The sequence below is a fragment of the Lactuca serriola genome, chromosome 9, assembly GCF_051521515.1.
Source record: "Lactuca serriola cultivar US96UC23 chromosome 9, Lser_US96UC23_V15, whole genome shotgun sequence".
NCBI lineage: Eukaryota > Viridiplantae > Streptophyta > Magnoliopsida > Asterales > Asteraceae > Lactuca > Lactuca serriola.
In genome coordinates this window covers 62,071,456-62,098,895 of record NC_136416.1, presented here as the reverse complement: position 1 = coordinate 62,098,895, position 27,440 = coordinate 62,071,456, and the positions used below count along the sequence as shown (strand labels likewise).

General features: G+C 34.0%; 1 protein-coding gene across 1 annotated transcript; it reads right to left on the bottom strand.

Annotated features, from left to right (window-relative positions):
* On the bottom strand, positions 1-26,768 carry LOC145077270 (endoribonuclease Dicer homolog 2-like). The gene is made up of 22 exons (XM_079023006.1): positions 26,498-26,768; positions 7,850-8,027; positions 7,640-7,756; positions 7,436-7,570; positions 7,263-7,347; positions 7,107-7,171; positions 6,872-7,012; positions 6,654-6,785; positions 6,451-6,580; positions 6,265-6,358; positions 5,932-6,127; positions 5,695-5,855; positions 5,390-5,608; positions 4,447-4,676; positions 4,103-4,368; positions 3,582-4,018; positions 3,384-3,487; positions 2,446-2,642; positions 2,159-2,368; positions 1,675-2,085; positions 1,305-1,583; positions 1-751 (listed from the first exon to the last, which is right to left on the bottom strand). The coding sequence occupies exons 1-22, from the start codon at positions 26,554-26,556 to the stop codon at positions 395-397; spliced, it is 4,203 nt and encodes a 1,400-aa protein (XP_078879132.1). The 5' UTR covers positions 26,557-26,768; the 3' UTR covers positions 1-394.
* Positions 26,769-27,440: the final 672 nt, after the last annotated feature.

The following is a 27,440-nucleotide window of genomic DNA, read 5'->3' as shown; positions in this document are numbered from 1 at the left end:
GCAAAAACGATGGTATTAAGGGCTTATAAAGCATTTGAGTTTTTGTACACACATGGCAACCAACTACCAACGCAATAAAGGCAAGAGTAGTTTGCTAAAATGGTGCATGTGCTTTCTGCTTTTTACCATTTTTTTTTTCAATTTTTGTCCTTATTTTGTTTCATATCACTTTTGATCCTTTGGACTTTCTAGTTCAGGGACTGAAATTGATACAAAACCTTGAAACAAAGACCAAAACTGAAAAGTGTCTTAGTTTTAGACTATCCATTGTAAAAATCAAAAAGCACAAGGACTATTTTTGTAAGTTACTCTCTAAAAAACAAAAAAAAACCAACATTTCTAAAAACATTCAAACCCACACCCCTCGAAAACAACTTAAACAAAAAAAATGTTATCATGCGGCTGACAAATACTCTTTAAGCAACTTCAAAACAGACTTTGACGCGAGTCTTTCGGCCATTTTCTTGTCTGCAGCCATGCAAGAATCTTTAAGGACAATATTGTCTTTTACTATCTCTATAGTGAAAGAGATGGTACCATCATCAGTAGTACCACGCTTGGCTGACTTTTTCATTTCAAAGTGATTCTTCTGACAAATATCATGCAACTCTTTCACTGGATGCAGTTTCAGTGTCTCGGGTGTGACTAAGGGATCAAGAAGAGGCCTAATACTCTGAAATACTTTATCTTTATCGTATCCAGAATCTACAAGAATCGCCCCGGCTATAGACTCTATCACATCTCCAAGTACCTATTTACAATAATACCCCAAACAAACAGTAAATTATATGACTAAAACGTCAGATTGGTTAACAGCAACGTACTTTACTATCACTAATTAACAATATGGACAATGTACTTTATTTTAACCATAATAGCTGTATTCTTATATTTATTACTCATAATACAAACATATATACATACTTTTCTTACAAATTATAGCAACATTACTTTATTTTTTACCAATGATATTAACTTACTTACATTTCGCTAATGTACTTTATCTGCTGGTAATTGCTATTATCATTATAGAATTATATATATATATATATATATATATATATATATATATATATATATATATATATATATATATATATATATATATATATATATATATATATATATATATTTAAGTACATTACTAGTGTGGGTTGCATAATGCTACTATCAGTAAAAAAATGTAAGTATGCTGAAATTATAATTTAAGAAATGCAAGCACATTGCCCATATTGGTAAAATGAGTGCTATTTCACACAATTTGCCCAATGTTTTAAACACGTTAACTACAAAAGATCACTGACCTTAGGAAATGAGGTCTCAGACTCCCACCCGAAAGTACTTTTCATGGACAACTGATCAAATTCATGAACAGTAGTGACAATAGCTCGGTGAAGATCTTGAGATCCATGGAGAATATGTTTGTGTAATTCGTATTTTACTGCAGATTGTGCATAACAATCATTATTCACAGAAGCTGACCTCAAATCAGTCAACATTCCAGGAGACATTCCTGGATATTTATTATACAAATGCACTGTGATCATATAATCCAACACTGCATCCCCAAGAAATTCTAATCTCTGCAAAAATTGTTTAAAAAAATTTGTAAGTAGAGTGCTAAAAGCCTAAATAATAAGAAATGAAAGTGGGATGTTATTTTGGGAAGCAAACCTGGTAACATTTTGGAATTTCGGGTAGCATGTAGGACCCATGAGTTATTGCTTCAACAAGTAAAGATACGTCTCTAAATGAGTAATTTAGCAACGACTCAAAGTACTGAATGTTTACATATTTTTCTGGATGCAAAGTCAAAGCTCGTGTATATGGCGTGTTGACAAAGTCAACCGATATACCGATCCATCTCATAAAAGATAACGCTGCCAGCTCACCTCCTTCGCTTAGAAAAACACCAATTAATGCTTCCACAACATCCGCCACTACTTTCTTTTTTATTACCCTTTTGCCCCTGATATACATTTTTCTTTCATCCAATAGAACCTCTTCTTCCAATTTAAAGCTGCTAGAACGATCTCCGGGGACAATCCATGTTTTTGGCTCGAATGGCTCGTTACGGATAAACCCCTGAATACAGTAACTAATTACCAAAATACCCTTATCTTAGATGAGTTGAATAAGATATAAAAAGAGACATTACCGGAAGATTACAGTTACATCCCAATCTGCATAACGAGTCATTGGATATAATTTTCTCCCTTTTTGGACTCAAAATTCCCTCGTGTTGATCTTGAAGTGTTTTGAATAACTGTTGAGTAGCAGCATACTTAAGAAAAGAATCGCCTAGAGTCTCAAAGGATTCCAGATGAAACTTTTCTACACATTTCTTTGTTGTGATAGCTTCCAAAACCTATAAAGAGCCAACAACAGAATGACATAAGGAGAAGGATAGTGAAATGAATAAAAGAAGGGTAATGAAATGAATACCTTAATGACAGGAACATCTGCATTTGGCATACTATGACATAAATGCATCTTTTTCAAATTCAAAGCAATCATCCACGACTCGATCCTGTGCATGATTGATGGAACAAAGGAGAAAGAATAAATTGTGCTTATAGAAACAGGAGACATGATGATGTCACATAGTTCAGATGGCAGCTCAACTCCTGCATTACTTGTTTCTGCAAATAAACAAAACAATAATAAGCATAACAACAAATAAAAATAAGTATATAAATTCCGAAGTAAATACATTTTTGGTCCTAGAGTTTAGTTTTTTTTTTTTTTGTGCATTTTCAGTCTCCAAAAGTTCTCTTGCAGTTTTGGTCCTTAAAATGTTAACTCCAGCTTCAAGCTGTTAATTTAAATAAGGACCAAAAGTGTAAGAAATAACTTTTTGAGCCAAAATCAGCTAAACTCAGGGACCAAGAATGTAATTTACTCTAAATTTCGTTTATAATAATAAATAAATCTATTCTAATAAATAAAGATTTTTTTTGACACATGTCACATTCTCATTCATTTTGCCATATGTCATTTTGTGGTTATTTAAATTAGTTTTTTTTTCATGTCATTTTATGGTTTTTCCGTTTTATTAAATTCCACATAATATTTAAATGCAATAATTATTGCAATAAATGTAATAATTAATGCATATCAGTTTCATTAATTAACTTTTTTTTTAATTTCAAAGTTTCTAAATTAGCCTCGTTAGTTTCATTTATTTATTTATCTAAATTATTTTTTTTAATTTAAAAGAGAAAAAAAACATTTTAATTTTAAAAATTTAATATTTTTCTTATTTTTCTTATAAATTCAAACTTTTCAAATGTTTAGAATTTCATATTAATTTTTCTTTTAAATAAACTCATGTAAGTCTTACCCTTGCTAATAATTAAACATAACAAGAAAAAAAAACAAACCTTTTTCCTTTTGTTGTCTCCCTTTTTGAAGAAAATTTTGAACCGTAAAAAGTTGTCTAGCAGCAAAAAGCGGTTCTTTTTCGAACATCAAGTCAACTCCATGTCTGCATTTTTTTTAACAAACTAATTTTACACTTATCCAGAATAATAAATAAAAGAAAATTAATAAGTGTGAATCAATATTCAAAAATCAAATACCGTCTTTTGTAGTGATTTTTATAGGTAACAACTTCCCCTTCTTTTATTTCCAAGGTCGAATTGCCATTCAAACCAAGTAATCTTTCAGTAGTGCAATATATGCGCCCATTATGAGGGGTATACACTAAAGAATTATCCACTAAACAACTACATACTAATCCACTTTTTGTGTGCACTTTTTCATGATTATTTCCCTTTAAACAACACATACGTTCGTCTACACCTCTTTCATATGAGAACATAGCAGCCTTAACAGCCTTCCACTCCACAATCATTGGAGCTTTATGTGGGCCCGCTGACGGGAGTAACAGATAGTCGTACGCCATGTCAGCATCATTTTTTAATTTAAACGAATCAACACACGTTTTCAACTTGGAAATTGACCGGTGAATAAGTAGTGTCAACACCACCATTTGGAACTGATTCGTTAACGTTATCTGGAAGAAACAAAAAAAGAAAAACAATATTGTAACGATAATGGCAAGAAAATTTATAAAAAAAACTCGAAAATTGTGTATTACCTGTTCAGAAGTAAGCTTACACGTTCCAATATAAGTCAAAGAAACAGAAATGTCTCCTCTATCCGCTTCAAGATCAAAGGTCAACCCTTCATTGTCAAACTCTAACTTTGTGCTTACTGCAAGAACAATATCTTGTAGTGGAATGTTGTAATCAAAGTGTTTTTCTAAATTGATCGTGTAAAAATGATATAACTTAGATGAATTATCTCCAAATCCAACAAGCTCTGGTGGTATGTATTGAACTTGTTCTTCGACATACTTGATTCCTGTTAAAAAAAATAGTGAATTGAAAAATGAATCAAGTAAATAGAGATTGTGAAGTAAATTAAATGTTAGTATTTTACCGGTTTCTTGTTCATCATCAGCTGATTTTTTCAATGTATCAGGGATAAGATTGTCCGTTAGTGCGCCCATTGCATGCAACTGCTTACATGCTTCAAAACATGCAAGTTGCTTCAGCATTTTTGTGGGGCCCGAAACATGCACGCTTGGAAGTGGGCAGCTTTTAGGAAAATAGATAGTGCAAGTTTTTAATTCTTTGTCAATCACGAATCTTGGGTAAGGTTTAAAATACCTACAAGTGATAGAATAGTCGAAGATAAGCATAAAGTCATTAAAAATGAAGACAAAATGATGGGTGTAAATTATACTTCCCACATCACATGAAACCTGTAACAAATCAGCAACATTCGTCTATATTGTCTTTTCGTATTTTATTTTCGACGTATACTCAAAGAAAGATCTTAAAGTCAAACATTGTATTTTTCATGGGATAGAGTAACATGTTGTTTATTTTTTACTTAATGGACTTTACTATGGTAAATTATATATAGACGTTTCTTTTTCATTCTATACAAAAGAACAACTTAATAAATAAAATCATGAAAATGATGGTTTCCCCATTATTAACTAACCTTTAAAAAAATTGACCTCGATTATTATTTGGGATAGTCGCAAAAATGACCAAAATTATTGGTCTCATTTAACAAATTGACTACTTTTTTCCCTACAATTCCGAAATTAGATTTTACTAACAGAAGGCTGCAAAAAGACTTGATCTTTTTTTTTTTTGCGAAATGGCATCACCATTTCACAAAATACGAACAATTTCTCAATACTTGCGTTATTTGATTTTTTTTTTCAAATTTTCTAAAATGCTGCAAAATTTGTTAAATAAGACCCCGCCCATTTTGGTCCTTTTTTATATTATCTTATATCTTTTTCCTTCCATTTTGTTAAAAGGTAAAAAATAATAATGATAGAAGCATCCAAAAGTTAAGAGCAAACCCATCAGAAGGTAGCCTGGAACAATAGAAATAAACCATGGAAATACTCGAACTCAATCTTAAAGTCGCTCCTGTGGATTCAACATGATACACCACTTCATCATACAAGTCTTTTTCAAGGGGCCCACATGGTTCAGAAGCATGGCTCAAAGACTCATCCCGCATGATCTTTCCACTCAGAAGGTAATTATTCACCTTATTCAGCGTATCATCATCCCCACTAAAAATCATCAAAAAATAAATAAATAACATATTTCACAAACACCACATCAAAATGTGAAACAACTCTATTATTAAAACTTGTACCTTTTAACCAGTAAAAGAAAATCAGAGTTCTGCATTCGAGCACGACCTCGAGACTGAATAAAACTGCAAACAGTAGATGCAGGATCAAATCTTATTACAAGATTGCATTTTTGTACATCCAAGCCTTCTTCAAGAATTGATGTTGCCACAATGATATTTACCTGTATATATATCACAAATTATGTTTAATTTTAACACATGCACTTTGACTATAATATTAAATATAGACATACATACGATTCCTTTATGGAACTCATCCACTATTTTGTTTTGTACACCCCGACTTTGTGACTGCATAAGAGCATTATTCCCAGCTACATATTCTGTTTTCCAGTCAAAAAGTTTAGAGTGCAATTCACTCAGTAAGCTTTTTAGTACCCTTGCTGTTACTACCCTCTCAACAAAGATTAAACATCTCATTTCCTTCACATCCCTACAATAAATTTATATAAAAACAAATTACAGATTGGTAGATATATAGAAATAGAGTACAATGCCCACAACATTAGCGAGAGCAAAGTACATTCTTATTTTCCTCAATTTTCCCTACGTAATATGGCATATATATACCTATATTCAGCAAGAGATTCGATTAAACAGGCGACTTTTGTTGAGAGCAACCCAATGCTCACAGTTGCTTCGTTGACTTGAGTGATTGACCACTCTGGAAATCGCCAAAAAAGATAGTTTGAAGAAAAAAGAAAAAGTTTTTCTAAAAAAACAAGCACCATTTAAAAAGAATGTAATATTAAGTACCATTAGGTATGTATGAGCAAAAAACTTTGTTGGCATCTTTGCAAAATTCCCTGGATATATTTTCTCCACGTAAATCCAGTTGCCCCCATAAAAACATGTCATTTTTGTCGCATGAATATGCTTCCGCTGCCTGTTACAAGGGGTAAAAAGGTCATTTTCCATTTCTATGTTTGCAAGAAAAGATTAGTAGTTTGAAAACACACCTTTGAAGCCAAGAAAATGCCCAATTCGTCTAAGCAAAATTCAAAAGTTGAATACAAAATGGACAATCTTTTAATGGCATTTTGCCTTGAAGATTCTGAGAGGGTTGAACTTATACTGACTTTTGATTCATGCTGTGGAGTAACATTTGTATTTGACTATTTGTTAATTATAATACAACTTTGATAAATATTTAAAAGTCAAAACCAGTAAAGATTACCTTTTGTCTTAAAATTGAAAGAGTGTTTTTTAACTCCTCAAGAACATGGTAAGGAGGTGCCATGTTTTTGTAAAACTTAATCTTAACAGTAGAAACGGGAATGTAGTCAGATAACACAGATTCACTTGAGCACGTATACACCTTCATTAAAAAAAATATACTACTTAATTATGCCATTATAATCAAATAACTAGTTTAAATGCTTGAAGAAAAATGTGAAATTTTCTTTAAAAACCTTTGAATTCAACATAGTCTCAAGTTTGTTCATCTGTTCCCAATAATCCTTGGGTGAGCTTGACACTACAATACAAAAAACAAGCTAATTAGGATCACACTAATTACAAACTAATTAAGAAAACAAAACAATAAAAATAAATTTTAATTTTAATACCTTTAGCTTCCACAGGTGAAGCTGTCATCCCAAGTATCCTAGGAAGCTGAGAACCACCATCACATAACCGGGGGTGATAAAACTCCTATATAAATGATTTTCACATTTAGAAAATTAATATTAATACAATATGATCATCCTAAAACATAAGATGTAATAAAAACATAACACACCTTCATAATAAGAGCATACTCATATTTTTTCTTTGCACGATGACATTCATCAAATATCAGAAGCTTGATGTTATCCAAGCTTAAAAAACTACGGTTCAAAGCATTAAGTAAAATTTGAGGTGTCATCACCAGTAGCTGCAACATGATCATTCGTCAAAAACTTATACTGGTCAATGTGTCCGGTCAAATGTTGACTTTTTATACCTGGTTTTCATCTTGTTGCTTCTTCCAATAAGCAGCAATATTCAAAAGATCAACAACTTTTTCCCCCCAGTATTCTTCCACTTTCAGATCAACATGTTTTCTAACACTATCAGCTTGCTATACAGCAATAAGGCATACAAACTCTCATAAATGTAGTTAACAAAAAGCATATGGAGTGCAAAAAGTTACGAAACATGGTAAGGGTCTAACCTGTTTGACTAATACAACAGTGGGTACCAAAAAAACTGCAATGAAAGGTGATGGTTTTTGCAACAGGTAAGCATAGTGGCGTAGAAGCATAATAGCAATTAATGTTTTGCCTGATCCAGTCTCCAAGAACACTATTGTGTTCTGTTTTATTGCTTGCTCCAGAGCTTCTATCTGATAACTGATCAAAATACACAAAATATTGCATCAAGAAAAGTGCACTTACAACTAATCAAAAGTTTGAGTAAACTATCCCTTAAAACTTAAATTCGTTATAAAAGACATCCAAGAACTTCAATAATGCAATCACATCTATGATATCATCGCTAGGTGTTACAAAATTATAACTCATCGACTCCTATCAAACAACTTTTCTTTTTTCTGTTTATGCCAATCACATGTGTCTAACAACACCCACTGTCCATGTTCTACATGTCCTGAGCAAAATTTAGGACCCCCAAGACCAACTCCAACCCTTAACACTATCTTTTACACTCAAATTGATAAAAGTGGTGTAAATTTAGGACCCCTAAGACCAACTCCAACCCTTAAAAGATAGCATAAACGATAAATCTTATCTGAACCATTATGTAAACATATGTGGACCCAAGATTCTCTCTCTCCAAAAGAGCCTTTGAGGAGAGAGGGAGACTCCAACATATATATAGAAACATAAGGGACCGTATCACACCAATGTGGGATACACTAACACTCCCCCTCAGAGAAGGAGGTTCAATGAGTAAGACAAGGATATGTTAAGCCACTGGGATGAAGACGCCGACTATGATACCAAATAAACAATATGTGGAGCCCCAGATTGTCTCTCCAAAAGAGCCGTTGTGGAGAGAGAGAGAGTCCAACATTTATAAAGACAAAAAAAACTGTGTCGCACCAGTGCGGGTACACTAACACATTGCACTATATTTAACATAAAAAAATTAATATTTTAAGTATATTCCTCTTTCAGTAACTTTCATAGTTGTTGAAAACAACCTTTGTATTTATTAGTCTTTTATAAAATTAGCATACATATTTCTTTACAATAGCTTTATAAATTATATTATTATGTACATTTATAATTAAAATAAATATTCTTATATAATTAGTTATTGTATTATTGAAGCAACTTTATTAAGAAAAAAAAGTAACAATATTAAATAGAGAAAAAAACAAATATGTCTAATCCCATCAACCACTTTTCAAAAAATAGACAAAAATTGTTGGTATTAAAAAACTCTCATATTTAATACAAGAAAATAATTACAATAAGAGCAACTTTTACATTCAATTATTACAAAATAAAAACAAACCTCTTTCTAACACTCTCAATCTAGTGTTATGATCTAACTATGTTTGTTTGGGATGTATTTACAAACTATGGTTAGAACCTCTATTTATAGCCATGGTAGCCACCGTTTTAGCCTCTCCATTTCTTGTGTTCATCATGTCAAAAGAAGAAGTTGCCATTTTCTTTTGTCAACAAAGGAGGGTATCTAGAATGGAGGCTGGAACTCAACAAATCTCCCCCTCCGGTCTCCATTTAACAATCCTCAATCCATCTATGTCGACACATAGTTTGTGTTTCTCTTGTGTCGCCACCTTGTTCAACTTTTCTGCAAGATTGTCATTTGTGTTGACCTTTGATAAATTTAATTTTCTTCCCTCGATTGCTTCTCTGAGCTAGTGATAATGTATATCAATGTGTTTTGTGAAAGAGTGGTACATAAAGTTCTTGATCAAGTCCATAACACTCTGACTATCACAATAAACGATGTCCTCTTGATGTGGAAACCCTAATACTCGAAGATACCGTTTTAGCCATATAATCTCCTTCCAAGCTTCAATTGCGGCCATGTACTTGGCTTCCGTTGTTGATAATTACAAACACTTATATAACTTGGATTGATATACGTATATACTTTCCCAGAATTCCTAGATATCTACTGACAACACTAATGACATGAGTGGTATCAGGTCGTGTATACATTATCACATACATAAGGCTTCCTACAACTCGTGTATACATTATCACATACATAAGGCTTCCTAGCTACAACTGGGGAATAAGGGATTATTTTCATCTTGTTTGTTCTTTATCAAAAGGACAATTTTTCTTACTCAACTTAAAGTGATTTTTCAATGGTGTATCAACGTGCGTGACATTTTTCATGTTGAACCTTTTGATCACAATTTCAATATACTCCTCCTATGATAAAAACAATTTTCTCGATTTTCAATCACATATAATTTTCATGCCCAATGTTAATTTATGATTTATTTTTATCTCATGTGTAGTGTCGGGTCCTTATTGTAAATAATGTATACATGTTTGTACTATTTATAGAGATGGAATACACTAAAACCCTAATGGGTATTTTCACTATCAAACATGCTATCAAGCCTCATACGTATCCTTCCTTCTTCATACGTACACTCTTTTTCCCAATGTCTCCTTCTTTGTTCCAGCAATTGATCATCCCCAACCAATCGTACATGATGTTTTGCTTGTGTTCCAAGTATCTTGGGTTCATATCCAATTGTTATTGGCTCTATCACAGTCTGTTACATCAAGTTTTTCTCGTGACTGCTTCCACCGAACAACAATCACCAGTGTTACTCCATCATCGACCTTCACTCGACGTTGTTGCTTACTGTTTCTATGTTCTCGAAATCTCTCATCGTCACGACGTCTAGGATTGGTGCTCCATACGCCTACAATCCCTCTTCCTGCCCATAGTAAGCTTCATCTTGTTATTTTGTCGTTTTTTATTTCACGAGTTTTTATATTTTCGGAATTATGTCCATCTCGGGCTCATCCTCTACCAATTTCCCAACCGCTCAAACGCTTGTCTATGCGGTGACTAAGGTATATAATCAATTCAGTTTTAAACTAACTAACTGTGGACGGGTCAAAATACAAACTTTGGCGAAGAATCCTTATTGATATTTGTAGAGGTGCCAAAGTTGTTGGTCATATTACTGGAAATCAAAACCAACGGGCGATGATGATGAAGATTGGGATTCCATTGATGCACGTGTTAAGTCTTGGCTTTTACTCTACAGTTGATCCAAATCTGCTTCAAATTATATCACTAGATAATTGTACTACCAAAGATCTTTGGGATGAGCTGGACAAATTTTCCTCAACAACAAAATGTCATGCATGTTCTAACTGCAAGATCAATTCAAAAATACAAAAAAGGGTGCATTCTCAATCACCGAATTCTGCCACACCTTGAAGAATCTAGTTGATGCATTGTCTAATTTCGACTATGAGATTATAGAAATTGAGCTTGTTATGCAAATCTTACGCCAATTGTTGCGTTCATATAACAACATTGTGGAACAAAACCGGAATAACAATCGGGTTGCCTCTAGAGGGATAATTCTAGTTTGTATGTTAGTACTAATCAAGTTACGGGAAATATTCCGGGTCAACGATCTCATTATGCAGGCATACTCCAACAAATCAAGATTTTTTTCAAGCTTCTCAACAGGTTATGGGAATCAGCACTCCATGGTACTCGCCTTATGCTCCTTTCAGCTCAAATTCTCTCAGTCCATCAAGCTTTGGAGCACCATCGGCCCACCAGCTGATTTGTTCATCATCTCCAGCCGGACTAGTTTCTACAGTCGACCCATTCTCCTTTTTCGATCTAGCAACAGCCTCACGGACACCCCATTTCACACAAAACAATCATGCTGGCCTCAGTCATAATCCATAGCAGTTAACAATTTTTTTGGCAGCCAAGGTCCAGACCTCCGACTCCATCTTCAAAAATGACTGATATCAGCTCCATTTTTCAAGCAATGTGTGTACAACCACCTCTGGATAATATTTTCTACATCGACACCGGTACAATCTCTCATAGGTCATTTACTCAAGGTAACATGATTTCCCTTACTCTGTGTAATTCTAATTCCATAATAGTTGGTAATGGTGCTTTGCTTCCGGTCAGTCACACAGGTCACTCTTTCTCTCCTCTCTCAAAATAAATTTATGCTAAAACATATTCTTTTGTCTAACAAAATTGTCAAAGATCTTGTGTGGTTCATAAATTTACCACTGACAACTCTATTTCTGTTACGTTTGACCGTTTAGTTTTTTCGTTAAGGATGTTGATTCATGTGTCCTCCTCCAGCGTTGTGGTAATACTGGAGATCTCCATCCCATTACTCAGTCTTCTTCACATTCCTCTGCTACTGGTCTCGTTATTGTGTCTCTCCCTACCTGTCATCGTCGCTTAGGGCATCCCGACCCTTTAATTTTGAAGTTTTTACGGTCTCGCAATTTTATAACGTCTTCTTCAAATAAGTTCTCTCTATCATGCATGTCAACTAGGAAAGCATTGTCGTCTTCTTTCCCAGTCTTCATCAGCAAAGACATCTAAGTTGTTTAAATTAAGACATTCCGATTTGTGGACTTCTCCGGTTTAGGATTAGTGGTTTCGAATACTATATACTTTTTTAGATGATTATTCTCCTTTTTGTGGGTCTTTCCCATTCGTGCTAAATTTGATGTTTACTCTGTGTTTTGCAATTTCCAAGCTTATATTAAAACACAATTTAATTTCGAAATTCAATGTGTTCAATGTGATAATGGTTGTGAATATAGAAATCAATCTCTTCTAAATCAATTTCATTCTCACGACATACGTGTTTGTTTCTCATGCCCCTATACATCCCAACAGAATGATATGGTGGAACTTGTCATATGTACAATTAACAATATTCTCCGTACGTATCTCTTTTAAGCATCATCGCCTACTAAATTCTAGGCCGAAGCTCTCCTTACTACCGTCTACACCCTTAACATCCTTTCCATGGCCACTCTATCTTTTAAAACACACTTTGAGGTCTTCTTCAATATGTTTCCCTCCTATGATCATCTTCGCGTATTTGGATGTCTCTGCTATCCCAATCTCGCATCCACCTCTCCTCACAAACTCTCACCACACTCAACATCTTGCATCTATCTTGGACACTCTCCGGATCACAAAGGACATCGATGCCTTGAATTTACAACCCAATGTCTCATTATTTATTGCCATGTTATTTTGATGAGGATAACTTTCCTTACAAATACTTTAACTCAACACCCACTACCTCTGAATATGACTACTTGATTCCAGAAAATGTCTCATTTGTCCTTCCTACACATGCTACTTCATCTAGTATATTGAATCCCTTCATCTCTTATCCTTTGGACGCCACGTCTTCTCCTCTCCTTCTTCCCTACCCTAGTCTTTGGATGATTCTACTTCCTCCTCTCCTCCTCCTATGTCGAATCATATTCCTTGTGACTCTATGACAGCCCATTCTCAAACTGGATCTTTAAAGCCTCGTCAAATCCTCAATATTTCTTCTACTTATGACATCTCTCCAATTCCTCGCTCTACCCTTCAATCCATGTGTGATCCTAATTAGAAATCTGCCATGGATATTGAAATGGATGCTCTTCATTGTAATCAAACTCGGGATCTTGTCTCTTGTAACACCTATTCCATGTATTACTTAATTAAGTTTTATGGTTTTGTGTGTGGACTCTGCGAGTTGGGAGTCCAACTCATCGAGTAGAGACATTTTGGTGGACGCAGGATTTCGACCTTACTCGACGAGTCGGAAGGCCCGACTCGACGAGTAGGTGTTGTAGAGGAAAACCTTAAATTTTAGGGGCTGGTACCCTATTTAAAGGACTTATGGTTCATTGTAGCCTCCCTCATCATCCTTACAGTCCAAAAAGAAACCCTAACCGCATATTTGAGCTTCTTTGAGTGTGTGTGGACCTTAGAGAGTGGAATTTGTGCCTCTAAAGAAGGAAACTTGAAGATAGAAGAGCTTGAAGGAGGGAGAAAGCTTGGGATCCAACATCTATGGGTTGTGAGAATTCATTTAGAGGTAAAGTTACCACCTTGATCTCTAATTACTTATATCTCATTTCATGGTAGAATGTAGTCACTTTTGGGTGCAAAATGGGGTCAAACTCAGATATGGACTTATCACAGGGAAATGGCTCCAGATCTAGACCTCTCTAGGTCCCCAAGGACATAAAGTCACTCACTTTATCCATATTAGCCCCTTTCCATGCATGAGAACCTTGTAGGAAGCCTAGTTTTGAAGTTATAGCCTTGGAGGACCTTGCATGCACGTAAAGTTTGCAACTTTACTTGGTATCTGCACTAGGAGAGTTTGAATCTAGAGTTTGGGACTTTAGATCCCACTGGAAGAGGCTGAACTTAAAGGAGACTGAAGGAACTCGTCGAGTGCCTTAGCTGACTCGACGAGTCAAATAGGGTTTACCCGTTTTCGGGTCTTTTGAGTGAGTTTTCGGTTTCTTGAGTTTTCGTTTGTCATGATTTTTCGGTTGTATGAGTTTTTGGTTCAGTATTCATGAGTTTTCGGAGGGATTCGGCGAGTTACACAGGTAACTCGACGAGTGGAGGAATTACTCAGAAAACTCGATGAGTTGCTGGACCCACTCGACGAGTAGAGGTCAACATGGATTGTTGACCTTGACTGTTGACCAGGGTTAACTTTAAGGGTGTCTACGAGATTTTGATGAGTTAATCACATGATTATTATAGGTGGTTGATTTGGAGCAGCACGTGGGGGATTAGCTAATCTTAGCTTGTCAGTTCTACATTCATAAGAGGTGAGTCTTCTCACCATAACAATGGGTCTAAGGCACCAAGGCCGGCCCATTTCATGATAGATGGTATACTTGTTGTGTAGAGATATGTGGTCTGCTTGTTGTAGAGACATGTGGTATGATAGTTAGATATGTTTGGTAATATGTTATCTATATATGTGATACTTGCAAGGAAAGACCATGGGGGCAGCCCATGACACTTGGATGTAAGACTATGTTGGGAAGCCCATGGCTTTTCAAGCAAAGACTATGGGAGGATCCCATAGCACTTCGTTGTAAGACCATGTTGAGGAGCCCATGGTTTTCCAGCTGAAGACCATGGGGGGAGCCCATGACACTTAGGTGTAAGACCATGTGGGGGAGCCCATGGCACCTTGGAGTAAGACCTTGGGAGGAGCCCACGACATCCTTATATGTTTGTATGCATGGCTTATGTGGTAGAGATAGCTCTTATAGCTAATATGATATGTGTTATGTGAATTGTGGGTGGGGTATGCTCTGCGGAACTCACTAAGAATTATATTACCGTTTGTGGATATGTTTAAGGTACATCTGAGCCCAAGGGCAAGGTTTGATGGATAGACATGCACTCTCTCTCGGGCATCTTATGGGACACTCTGATGATTTGAAATAAATTTGTAATGGTTATGAATTTTGGAAACAATTGTATTTGGAAACCTCATGGTTGTGGAAATATTTTGGTTAATTAAAAATGAAAATTTTCTTTTGAAAATTGGGTCGTTACATCTCTCCTCTCAGTACCAACATTGTCGGCTGTCGATGGCTACAAGGATCGCTTAGTTGCTGAAGGCTTCTCCTAACCGCCTGACTTAGATTTCGACGACACGTTCAACCATGTTGTTAAACCCGCTACCATTCATACTTCTAAGCATTTCCATCTCTCGACGTTGGCCTATTCATTAACTTGACATTAAGAATGTGTTTCTTCATGGCGAACTCACTAAGGAAGTTTATATAAAACAAACTCCAGGTTATGTAGAACCTTAACACCCTGCTTATGTATGTCGATTTCGCAAAGCCTTATACATGCTTAAGCAAGCTCCTTACTCCTGGTACCGGTGTTTTTGTTGGATTAATGTCTAAGTCCATAACTATATTTAGTATGTACTTGACCCGAATCGGCATGGTCCATTTGGGTTGCACTTCACCGACATAATTTATATGGTTAGTCTTTTGAGAATAATATATTTATGATTTATATTAATATATTATAAGTTCTAATATATTAATATCGAATCATATTATTTAATTAGTATTGATCAAGAATTAATTTAGAATTAATTAAGTGATCAAAAGGAACTAATTAAGCTATCATGGATAGTCCATGGAACTTTAACCCATGGATCCTAGGAAATGAAAGGTCATGGGTATTAGGGTTTAACCCTAATCCTTCACACTATATAAAGGGTCTTATAGTTCATGAAATGGTGCTAGTGGCTAGTGTGGATACACTAAAGAGGGCAATAACCAATTTCATAAGTGTGAGCCAAGTAGCCATATTCTCAAAAGGTTTTCCAAAGTGTTTTGGTGATTTGTGATTCAACTTGAGGCTTCCACACTATTGGGGCTAAGCTCTTAAAGTTTGAAGACATCAAGCTGCATCAAAAGGTATGTCATCTAACTAGAAATTTGTAGTATAGGTGCTTCATAATATGCTAGTTAGGAATATTTAATATTTGCATGTATAATAGAGAAAACATAGATCCAAGGTTTATAGGGTTGCATGTACACCATATGAGTGTTAGAATGCTCAAAACCTATCAGTGGTATCAGAGTCATGGGTTGTTCTCTATTATATTGATGCAAATGTTTTATTTTCAAAGTTGAAAAAAAGGAAAAAAAAACATGACGTTTGTCAAATTTTAAGATAATTACTTGTTTTTGTGAAAAACTAATTATTTGTAAAATTTGAATCATTTGCTATATGAGTTGAATTAGGTCAAATTTAATAAAAGATAAAATGATATGATTATTTTATTAGTTTTAAAAGTTTGATCTAAAGAGTTTTTTTTTAAAACTCCATAAGTTATGGATATGAAAAGGTTTTAAAAAAAATTGATTCAAAGTTTTTATGGACTTACATATTTTGGTGTTAATGTTTTAAAAGAATTCCATAACTTATTCTTAAGTTATGGAACATGAAAAGTTTCATCATAAAACAACATTTAACTCCATAAGTTATGGATTACCAAAAGTTTTATGTTTCCTTGATTTATGAGTTAGTTTAGATTAATGAAAAAATTGTGTTTTAGTTGTTTTCAATCCTAATTAATCTAGAGGTAGTTCATAAAATGTGTTTTTGTAACTTGTCCTCAAGTTACATAAAAGGTCACATTTATGAATCTTAAAACTCATAAAAGTGTCATAGGTTAAATAAAAAATGAAGAGTCTTTTTCATTAAATAGTATTATGACTCCATAACTTGAGCTTGTCCTCAAGTTATGGATGTTTAAAAGTCACTTCTTTAAAAGTGTTATTAAAGAGTAAGAGGTTACATAAAAAATGAAGAGTCTTCATTTTAATGAACCATTAAAATCATAAGTTATGAAATGAAAAGTTTTGAATAGTTTCAAAAACTTGCCCTCAAGTTTTGGAATTTGTAAAGTTTTCCCATGAATACTTTAATTCCAAGTTAAGCCCTTAGAATTTTAAAAGTTAAAATTCAACCCTTATACTTTATAATATTATAAGTTAATAATATTTATATATATATATGTATAAGAGCAAGTCGTCTTACCATTAGTAGGCCTAATTCACGAAGCCGGTCTATAAGGGGGTATAAGGTTACTGCCTATAAAATGGCAGTTTAATGGTGTCCACTCCCACCCACCGCTTCCTTGACCGGTGGAGGGTCGTTAGCCGAACGGGTAGGACAATGACTATAATTCTCCCTTCATTAAAAGTATTAATGATAAATACTAAGTAACTAAACATTTATAAATTATCAATCTTAGTTACTTAGGAAAATATGAATAAGGTGCTAATCCATGAAATTACACTTTGCACTTTGTTTAAGTCGTTAGTGGAGTGTGTGTTGTTAACCGGCACACTAACCTGGACTTAACAAGGTAGGCAAAGGGTAACTTAATGTTTATCATAGTATCGGTGGAGCGTGTGTGGTTAACCGACACATCGATTGAGGGGTAAATATTAAGGGTACCAAATATATTTGCATGGTTACTTCACACCTTGTTTTGTGATCCTCGGCATCCCAGTCACAAAACCTGAAGGGCACACTCGAGATTGAAACATGCCATTGAAAAGTTCAATGAATCTCAAAAGAATCTAGGAGTTTCAAAACCAATTAAAACCTAATAATACATTTCGTTTATCTTGGTGGAAATTGGTGAATCGTCATTCACCTACCTTCAAATATTTTATAGCTTGGATTACGACATCTCTCTTCCAAGTTATACAATAGTTTGTTGGGTCCTAGCCTTAATATTTCATATTGGGTGTTATATTAGTGGCTTTAGATTAACTATCTTGAATATCTCTCAAAAGATGTCTAGTTCAAACATCTATGATCCTCCTAAATCTCTTGGAACTTCACTTCCTCCACCTCCTCCAATTATTCTCCCTAACCCACAAGTTCAAGGTCACTTAAGCCCTATTGGAAAGGCAAGGTCTAGGTGTGATCACATATTGGAGATGAAGTCACGTATTGACAAGCTGGGAGAGTTGGGTGTCAAAGTCTTGAGAAAGTTGGTGGTTCAATCACTTTCTAAGTCACATAGTGAGTTCCTTTGGGACTCCTATGAAACAGTCTATGACAAGACCCATAATGATCTTATCTATTTGCTTGGTGCTGCTGAATCAGCAATGAAGACTAGTAAAGCAAATTTGATTAGAAGATCGACTTCCCAAAACTTTATGGACATTGACAATGGTGACACTGGAAATCCAGAAAAAGCATTATCTTCCCAATGGAAAGGGATCGGCCATAGTCAACTCGGTTGACTAAATGGTAAAGAGAAAAAAATAAGTTTGTGATAGTCCCATGTACCATTACCAAAGGGTCCATATGTTAAATTGCCAAAAGAAGGGGCATTGATTGCAAAACTGCCAAATTTACCTAAGGATGTTAAAGTCAATAAGTTTGACTCTACATCAGGTAAAATCCGTTGTCTAACTCTGTTAAGCTCCTATTTGGAGATTCTTATTACATAATGTGAGTGAGTCACACGGTGATGTTATAAGAATCAAAGAAAAGAGAGAAAGCTTAAAGGAAGTATATGCTGATTCTGATCACGAAGATGGATTTCGATCACATCAAAATTTTTGAGCTGTTACTTAGGAGTTATGACACATTGCTTAGGAAAAGATAACAACAAGGTTTTCATATGGATTGTAAGGATGAGTTTTTCCGCAAAGTTTTTTAAAATAAAAGGAAATTTTTGATTTTATTTATTTTAAGTATCCTTACAATGGTATTTGTGAAAAATTGTTGTTTATATGATTCCATTGCTAGTAATATAGGAAAATGGTTTTGATTCTTTCATTTGTGGTAGTGTCTAAATTTACCAAATAAGAAAAGTTTCTCATCACCCAAGTTTAAATTGGACCGAAACTTGGAATCATGCAAGTTGTATAGTATGATGAATGAGAATTTTCAAGCATTGGAAAATTAAGACTAATTACTTGTTCACATGGATGTGTGAGTCATGTAAATGACTAAGGGATCGGGTACACATTCTTGTGCACTGGTCAAAGTTCACCACAAAAGATGGATAAGACTATTCGTCATGATTACTAAGGTTTAGTAAATATGATTATACTTACAAGCTTAAGTATAATTCTGAGACATTGGAAAAGTTTCAATGTATGACATAACGAATAAGAAGAATCAAATTAGGTAGAAGGATAAAAGTTTCTCAAATCTGAAAACATGGGAGAGTACTTTAGTATCATGTTTTAAGATCATCTTAATGATTTGGAGACCTTATCGCAATTCATCCTCTAAGTGCATTCTGATAGTTAAGAAGAGGAGTTATGAATTGTTGAAGTGGTTAAATCAAGAAGATGATTCATATATCGTTCCAAAAACAATTCTTAGAGTTATAATCTAAGATTGTAACTTGAGTGACATGTCTTAAAGAAGGTTTAAAACACTTGTCAAATGTAAGAGTAAAAGTTTTCTACTCTTGTACATTTGAAATTGGTAATTTGTGATGTTTTGGATAAAACAAAGACCAACTAAGGCCAATTGTGTTAAGTGTCTGTCTTGATTAAATCCACACTATCTCTTGAATATTTGTCAAGAAAGTCTTATAGTTCAAGGAGACAGTGGGAGTCTAAAAAAGGGTTTCAAGAAGTAATCAAGAATAAAACATGTATTTCCTCACTAGCACACAACTAGAGGTTTATAACCTACCGTGTTGACATTTTTGTGCCCATTCCAGTTAAGTTGGCTATACATTTGAGTTCTACATGTTCTCAATTGTTTGCATAGCTACTTGGAAGCAATGACAGGCCCTTGAGCTGCCAAGTGGCAAGAAGTTAAGATTGCACAAGTTCAATCCATATGAGTTAGGATTTGTCACTAACCTAGTCTTGTGATTATGGTTTGACAAATTCACATGGATAAGAACACATACATCATAAAATCTAAGTGTCATAAGGTTTCTCTCCGATTCATGAAAATGATGGTGAGGAAATTCTTTCACTAAGTAGATAGCAATTGTGATATTTGCAGTTCTCAAAGTCATTAGTGGAGCGTGCGTGGTTAACCGGTACACTAACATTGACTTATGAGAACTGGCAAAAGGTCTAAACAATTGAGACTATGATTACGACATCCCTTTTCATAGTTCTGAAATTGTTCAGACACACTTGTGAGCTATCTAAAATAAGGTGTATAATTTTGAAAAAGCCTTATCAAAGCAATCTAGTATCAGAAATCTGAACTTTGGTAAGAATGTCAATAAAGTATTGACTTCTAGAGGTCCAGCTGTTTTCTGGATACATGTCAAAGTTAGTGGGAGCATAAGTGTTATGCTAATAATCATCATGTTAGTGGGAGCATGATAATTATGATAAGAATTGCAAGTTAGCAATGTTAAATATATAAAACAAAAGTTTCAATTCATGAGGTTGTAGGGGTTGAAAAGGTTGTTTTGCTATAATTAAGGGAGAGAAAATTATAATTCATTTCAATTCTAAAAAGCTTAGATTGAGTTTATAATCATTCTAAAGAGCTTATATTGATATTTTAATTACCTTTAGTCAAGAATATATATATATATATATATATATATATATATATATATATATATATATATACACATATATATATATATATATATATATATATATATATATATATATATATATATATGAATTTCATGTTGGATTGGTTCAACTTAAGAAAATTCTATATATTGCGTTCTCAAAATTCGATTATGATTACGGCGTCCCTTTTCATAGTCAAATTTTGATAATATGGCAAACAATAAAATTATTATGGCAAAAGACTGGTCTAGAACCATGTCTTTATGTGAAACATCATGAATCGTGTCCCATTTACTTTGGGTACAAGATCGATTACATGTGCTATAATATTTATCCTTTTTGAATTTTCCAAATGCCTTGGGGCATTAAGGGGAATAATGTCTAGAATTGGATATGACTAAAGTGATTAAGCAAATGTCGAGGACAATCTAAGGTTTACCAAAGATTGGTTGCTCAAGGACAGTTGGAAGTATACTGTTAATATTGGAAGGACCATATCGACATAGTCTGAAAAGAGGCAACTCTTGTTCAGAAGTGATAGTCAAAATGGGAATACAGAGTTGTCTTCATAGGTGGAAGCAATCTGTGTAAGGTTAAAGAAACTTAATGCAAGAAGCATGTTCAAAGCAATGCGCTTTGAATCTGAGACATCGTTTCCATGGAATTGCTCTCCATTGGGATACTCTGTAATGATTATTGCCAAGCCTTTGTGGCTTTGTGCATAATCATTACAAGAGGAACAGTGCATGTAAGTTTAAAATCTAAACATATTTCGATAAATGATACGAATTTGGAATTCTTATATTTAAGACAAAGATTTGGGAGTGTGAAAAGAGAATCATTGAAATTATGTTCAATTGATCTAAGTTCACAAAGAAAAGGATCATAGTCAAACATAGAGTTCATACTTGATGTATGACAAAGTTATTGTTTAGAAAACATAGTGTACATGCTTGGAGCATGGGACACCTAGTTTTAATTCAAGTATAAAGTTGATAAAACCGAAACAATGAATAATAAGTAATCAGTATGGTGATAAATAGAAAGTGTTTTATTTATATTCATAGGTTTTGATACCATTTTAGATTCATTTATTCTTGTGTTTCACTTTGCATGTTTTGACTTCCATAATAACTAGGTTATTCTTCCGGAATGACTAAGTTATTCAAACCATCCATAGTCGGTCATATGTTGGAAGTAGATATGAATCAAGACTGTCATGGGTTGGCTTGTAGAGGTCCAAGTTGGTGGACAAAGTTGTGCTACAACACTCATGAGTGCTCATAACTTCTGAGTATTGGATTCAGCCCGCGCTCATTTGAATCACTTCATGGATTTTATCACGAGTGATCATGAGACGATAATATCTTATATTCTTCAAACCTAGAGATATGAGTTGTTACTATGAGTTGGTTGTACATTGATTGCACGAAAACACATTCGGTAACTCGATGTTATAAAATGTGTTTTTGTGTATGATTCAACAAGTAGTAGAACAAGTCATATGAGTCGAAGTTTATCCATTCCTTTTACCTTCGGGATAAAAGCGATATCTGTGGGCCCCTCGATGATTTAATGATGACACATGTGAGTGCTTGGCCAATCCAGGACTGATTTGATTTGTTCAATCAATCAGTCATCATAAATCGGAAATCGGAAAACAACAAATGGATAGAGAGAATGATTGATAATCCATGTATCAGTCCATATAATATCTAGAATAGAGGAATATGTGATCTCTTATCTAATGGACAAGTCATTGCCAAAAGTCAGAGTTCGTTGACAAGGTCAGAGTTCGACAACGGCTTTAAGAGCTATGATTTCCAGTTAGGTTTTGAAGTTATACTCAATAATAGTTTTAGACTTATCCAAGTGGGAGATTGTTGGATTAATGTCTAAGTCCATAACTATATTTGGTATGTACTTAACCAGACTCGGCATGGTCCATTTGGGTTGCACTTCACCGACACAATTTATATGGTTAGTCTTTTGAGAATAGTATATTTATGATTTATATTAATATATTATAAGTTCTAATATATTAATATGGAATCATAGTATTTAATTAGTATTGATCAAGAATTAATTTAGAATTAATTAAGTGATCAAAAGGAACTAATTAAATATGGACTCTTATATATATATATATATATATATATATATATATATATATATATATATATATATATATATATATATATATATATATATATGGAATGGGCCAAGTTCATTTAGGTTGGGCTAAGCTATCATGGATAGTCCATGGAGCTTTAACCCATGGATCCTAGGAAATGAAAGGTCTTGGGTATTAGGGTTTAACCCTAATCCTCCACACTATATAAAGGGTCTTATAGTTCATGAAATGGTGCTAGTGGCTAGTGTAGATACACTAAAGAGGGCAATAACCGATTTCATAAGTGTGAGCCAAGTATCCATATTCTCAAAAGGTTTTCCAGGGTGTTTTGGTGATTTGTGATTCCACTTGAGGCTTCCACACTATTGGGGCTAAGCTCTTAAAGTTTGAAGACATCAAGCTACATCAAAAGGTATGTCATCTAACTAGAACTTTGTAGTATAGGTGCTTCATAATATGCTAGTTAGGATGAAACCTTGAAATATTTAATATTTGCATGTATAATAGAGAAAACATAGATCCAAGGTTTATAGGGTTGCATGTACACCATATGAGTGTTAGAATGCTCAAACCCTATCATGTTTTACGGTCTATCCTTCTCCATTGGATTTCATAGTAGTCGTTCTGACACTTTTTTTTTCATCGTAGCTCTGAAGCTATCTACCTTCTTCTGTATGTCGATGACATCATTCTTACCACGTCAGATATGTCCTTAATATCTCTTGCTATATCTCGGATGTCCTCTAAACTTTCCATGACAGATCTTGGTCATATCTTTCTTCCTCAACATTACTACTACTAGGACTATGCAAGGTCTGTTCCTCTCACAAGTTGCGTTTGTAAAAGAAATTCTTGATCGTGCGTATATGTCTTCCTGTAATCTATGTAGCACTCCCACGGACACTAAACCCAATCTTTCCGGTGTTGGAAAGTCGGTTACTGACCCCACTCCGAAGCCTGGTACTCTTCAATATATGACTTTCACTCATCGAAATATTGACTATGCAGTTTAGCAAATATGTCTTTATATCTATGACCCTCATCAACCTCATTTCTTTTCACTCAAGCGCATTATTTGATATCTTCAGAGTCCTATGTCTCACAGTCTTCAAATTTGTCTGTCTCATGTTAATCATTTAGTTGCTTATTTCGATGTTGATTTGACTGGTTGCCTTCAAACTCGTCACTCTACTTCTATGTTGTGTGTCTATCTTGGGGATAACCTTATATCTTGGTCCTCTAAGCGTCAACACATTGTGTCTCGATCTAGTGTTGAAGTAGAATAGAGGGGGTAGCTAATGCTTCAAAATCTCCTTCTTGATTTGTCATGTCCGTTATCTCATACTACTGTCTTTTGTGACAATGTTAGTGTCATGTACTTGGCTTCTAACCTAGTTAAGCACCAACGAACCAAACATGTGGAAATAGATTTACATTGTGTTAGGTAACACATTGCCATTGGTCAAGTGTGTGTGTATGGTACGTTTTCCATATGCTCATCAATTTGTTGATATATTTACAAAAAGACTTCCTACATAGTTATTTTTATATTTTTGAAACAAGTTACGAAATAGTGAACCCCCTGCTCAAATTGATTGGGGGGGGGGGGGGGGGAGGGGGGGTTTAGTTTATGATTTATTTGTATCTCATGTATAGTGTAGGGTCCTTATTGTAAAGACTGTATACATATTTGTACTGTTTATAGAGATGGAATACACTAAAACCCTAATGGAATACACTTAAGCCTAAGTCTTTCATATCAAAGAACTTGGAAAAATCTTTCTTAAAGTTGTTGATCATGGTTTCATCTTGGCCCACTACTAGCATATCATCTACATATAGAAAAAGGTTGACAAATTTATCATATGGAAGACTTGTTTAGGTATACACAGTGGTCTGCGACAATTCTTTTGTACATGTGACTTACCATTAACAAGTCAAACTTCTCGTATCACTGCCTTGGCGCTTACTTAAGACCATAAAGTCTTTTCTTTAATCTGTAGACGAGATGTTTTTTCTTTGGCACCTTAAAACCATCTGGATGCTCCTTATATATTTCTTCATCCAAATCACCTTGGAGAAAGGTTGTTTTCACATCCATTTGCTCAAGTTCAAGATCTAAACTGGAAACCATTCAGAGTACGACTTAAATAGACATCGTCTTCACAATCGGCGAAATTTTTTTTATCAAAGTTAACAGAAGTTAACCCAATCAACAAATTCCAAGATGTTGTAATTTTCAGGTCGTCAGAAAATTCCAAGAAATTGTAATTTTCTTTTGTCAAAGGAGGACACCTAGAATGGAGGTTGGAACTCAACAAAAGTTAGCCAAAATAGCCATCACTTATCCATATGGCATTTGCAAAATGATGATGTCATCTGAGAAACGGTGATGTAGCAACCAAAACGACGTCGTTTTGAATAGGCTCGATCCTTAAGGAGTTCACTTGATGAAATGGAACATAGCCAAATTTTGAAAGGGTAACTTGAATGGTCGACTCATGTGATTAGCCTACTCATGTGATTAGCCTGAATGGTCGACTCATGTGATTAGCCGATTACCATGGTTATGAATAAATTAGCAACAATGTCATTCTCAAGCCTTCATGAGTTCGCAAAAATCAGAAATAAATATGCCTTATTTAACCATATTTCACTCTCAAATTTCGTACTTTCAATCTTTCCTTCATGTAATTCTTTTTCTCCACTATACCACCAAGAATATATATATATATATATATATATATATATATATATATATATATATATATATATATATATATATATATATATATATATATATATACGATTTCATTTTCTGATTCTTAGTTTCATCTTTGCAACGTTAGGGTTTGAAAATGTAAGATTTTTTATTCTATTAATAAGATTTCTGCACTTTTGCAATGTTTCAATCAGGGTTTGAAAATTTCATACTTTGCAATTTTCTTCAATCTTTCTGGCAGGGGCGTAGCTAAGCTTCAATAAGGTAGGTTTTAAATACAACAAATATATATAGAAAATATGAATGACCTATCTCATTTTTGCTTAAAGACCCACCTATTTTTGCTAAAAGACCTAACTATTTTAATTTTATTTACATAAGAAACCATATAGTTTTTTGTTCTAGATTCACCCCTGTTTTCTCGGTGTTTGAAAATTATGAGTTGTTATTGCAGATTTCCAATTTCACATTAACTTTTAGGGCCTAAATTTACTAAATCGTAAAGAGCCTCTAAAATGACAAAGTCACACAATCATTTTAAGAAAAAATTATATATAGATAAATCCTATGTAAAAAACAGACGGCATCTGCGTTTTTTTTCTTTCACCATTTTTCATATTGCTGTCATTATTTTGGCAATGCAAATTGATGGCCATTTTTTTGGTTGAGCTACTTTTTTATTATTTCTTGAAAAAATATATGATGGGAGTAGAGACATATTTGTCCTTTTTTTTCTTTCTATTTAATATAGACTATTAATATTATTATACGAACAATAAAATGGCAAGTGTGGGGTTGGTGATGCTCACCATTGATATGATGAAAGCAGTGATTAAAAGTGATAGAGCATCTCAATTGAATGAACCATAAACCAAGTGAAGGTCGTATACTAACCTTCTTGCGAACGGAAGTTGATCGGCAGATGTTTCACTTTCACCATTAATCACAACCATTCTCTTTCTCGCTGTTAATCTTCAACAAAAACAGGGGGAATGATGAAAATTAGTATGGGAGTTGAATTAGAATAATATGAATATGATAGATGATTAGGAAGTTGATCGTGGGTTTCTCAACTTGGAATCAATCGCATTAAAAAGGAAAATGCTACAAAATGGTACTAGTTTTTTTTTTTTTTTTTTTTTCTTGGAGGCTAAGAAATAAAGCTATTTATGTAGTTTCTTTGAAGCTTCCTACTTGTCCCACACTAAAAGCAGAGATTCCCTTTTTATATGAGTATAGTATTTCTAAAAAATATTTACCGATTTAGTTTGGAAATTAATTACTAAAAGATAGTAAATCTTATTTTGTTTTTTAATTTTATTACTTTATAATGTTTAGTTTCCTTTTCAACTTTATAACCACCGTCATCATAGCCACCGGCCACCTCACTTTTTCATGACACCGCCATTTCTTCCAAGCGACACAAGTAAAACCAAACAAACTTAAGAATACTTATAATTCATTTCTAAATTTATCTCCAAACAATGATACCACTGGTAATCACGTGAATAGCTAATTGTTTTCCTATTAGCCTCTGATCGTTGACATTCTTATCTTCCATGGCACAGGTGAAGGTAAAAAATTTTAAGATAAAATTTCGAAATAAAATACACACTATGAAACACCTATGTATTGTAATAGAAAATTTATCTCAATTTCTCATTTCTCACTCAAAGTTCATGCATCACGACAAAAGGAGATATGGCTCCACAAGAAAGTTTGAAAACGAAAAGTGGAAAAATAAGTCTAATGGTGGTGGGTACCTATCTTTTCTAATCCATGTGGAGCAAGACATTCTTCATGGAGACCACTAAAATCATAATATTTCATATTCTTT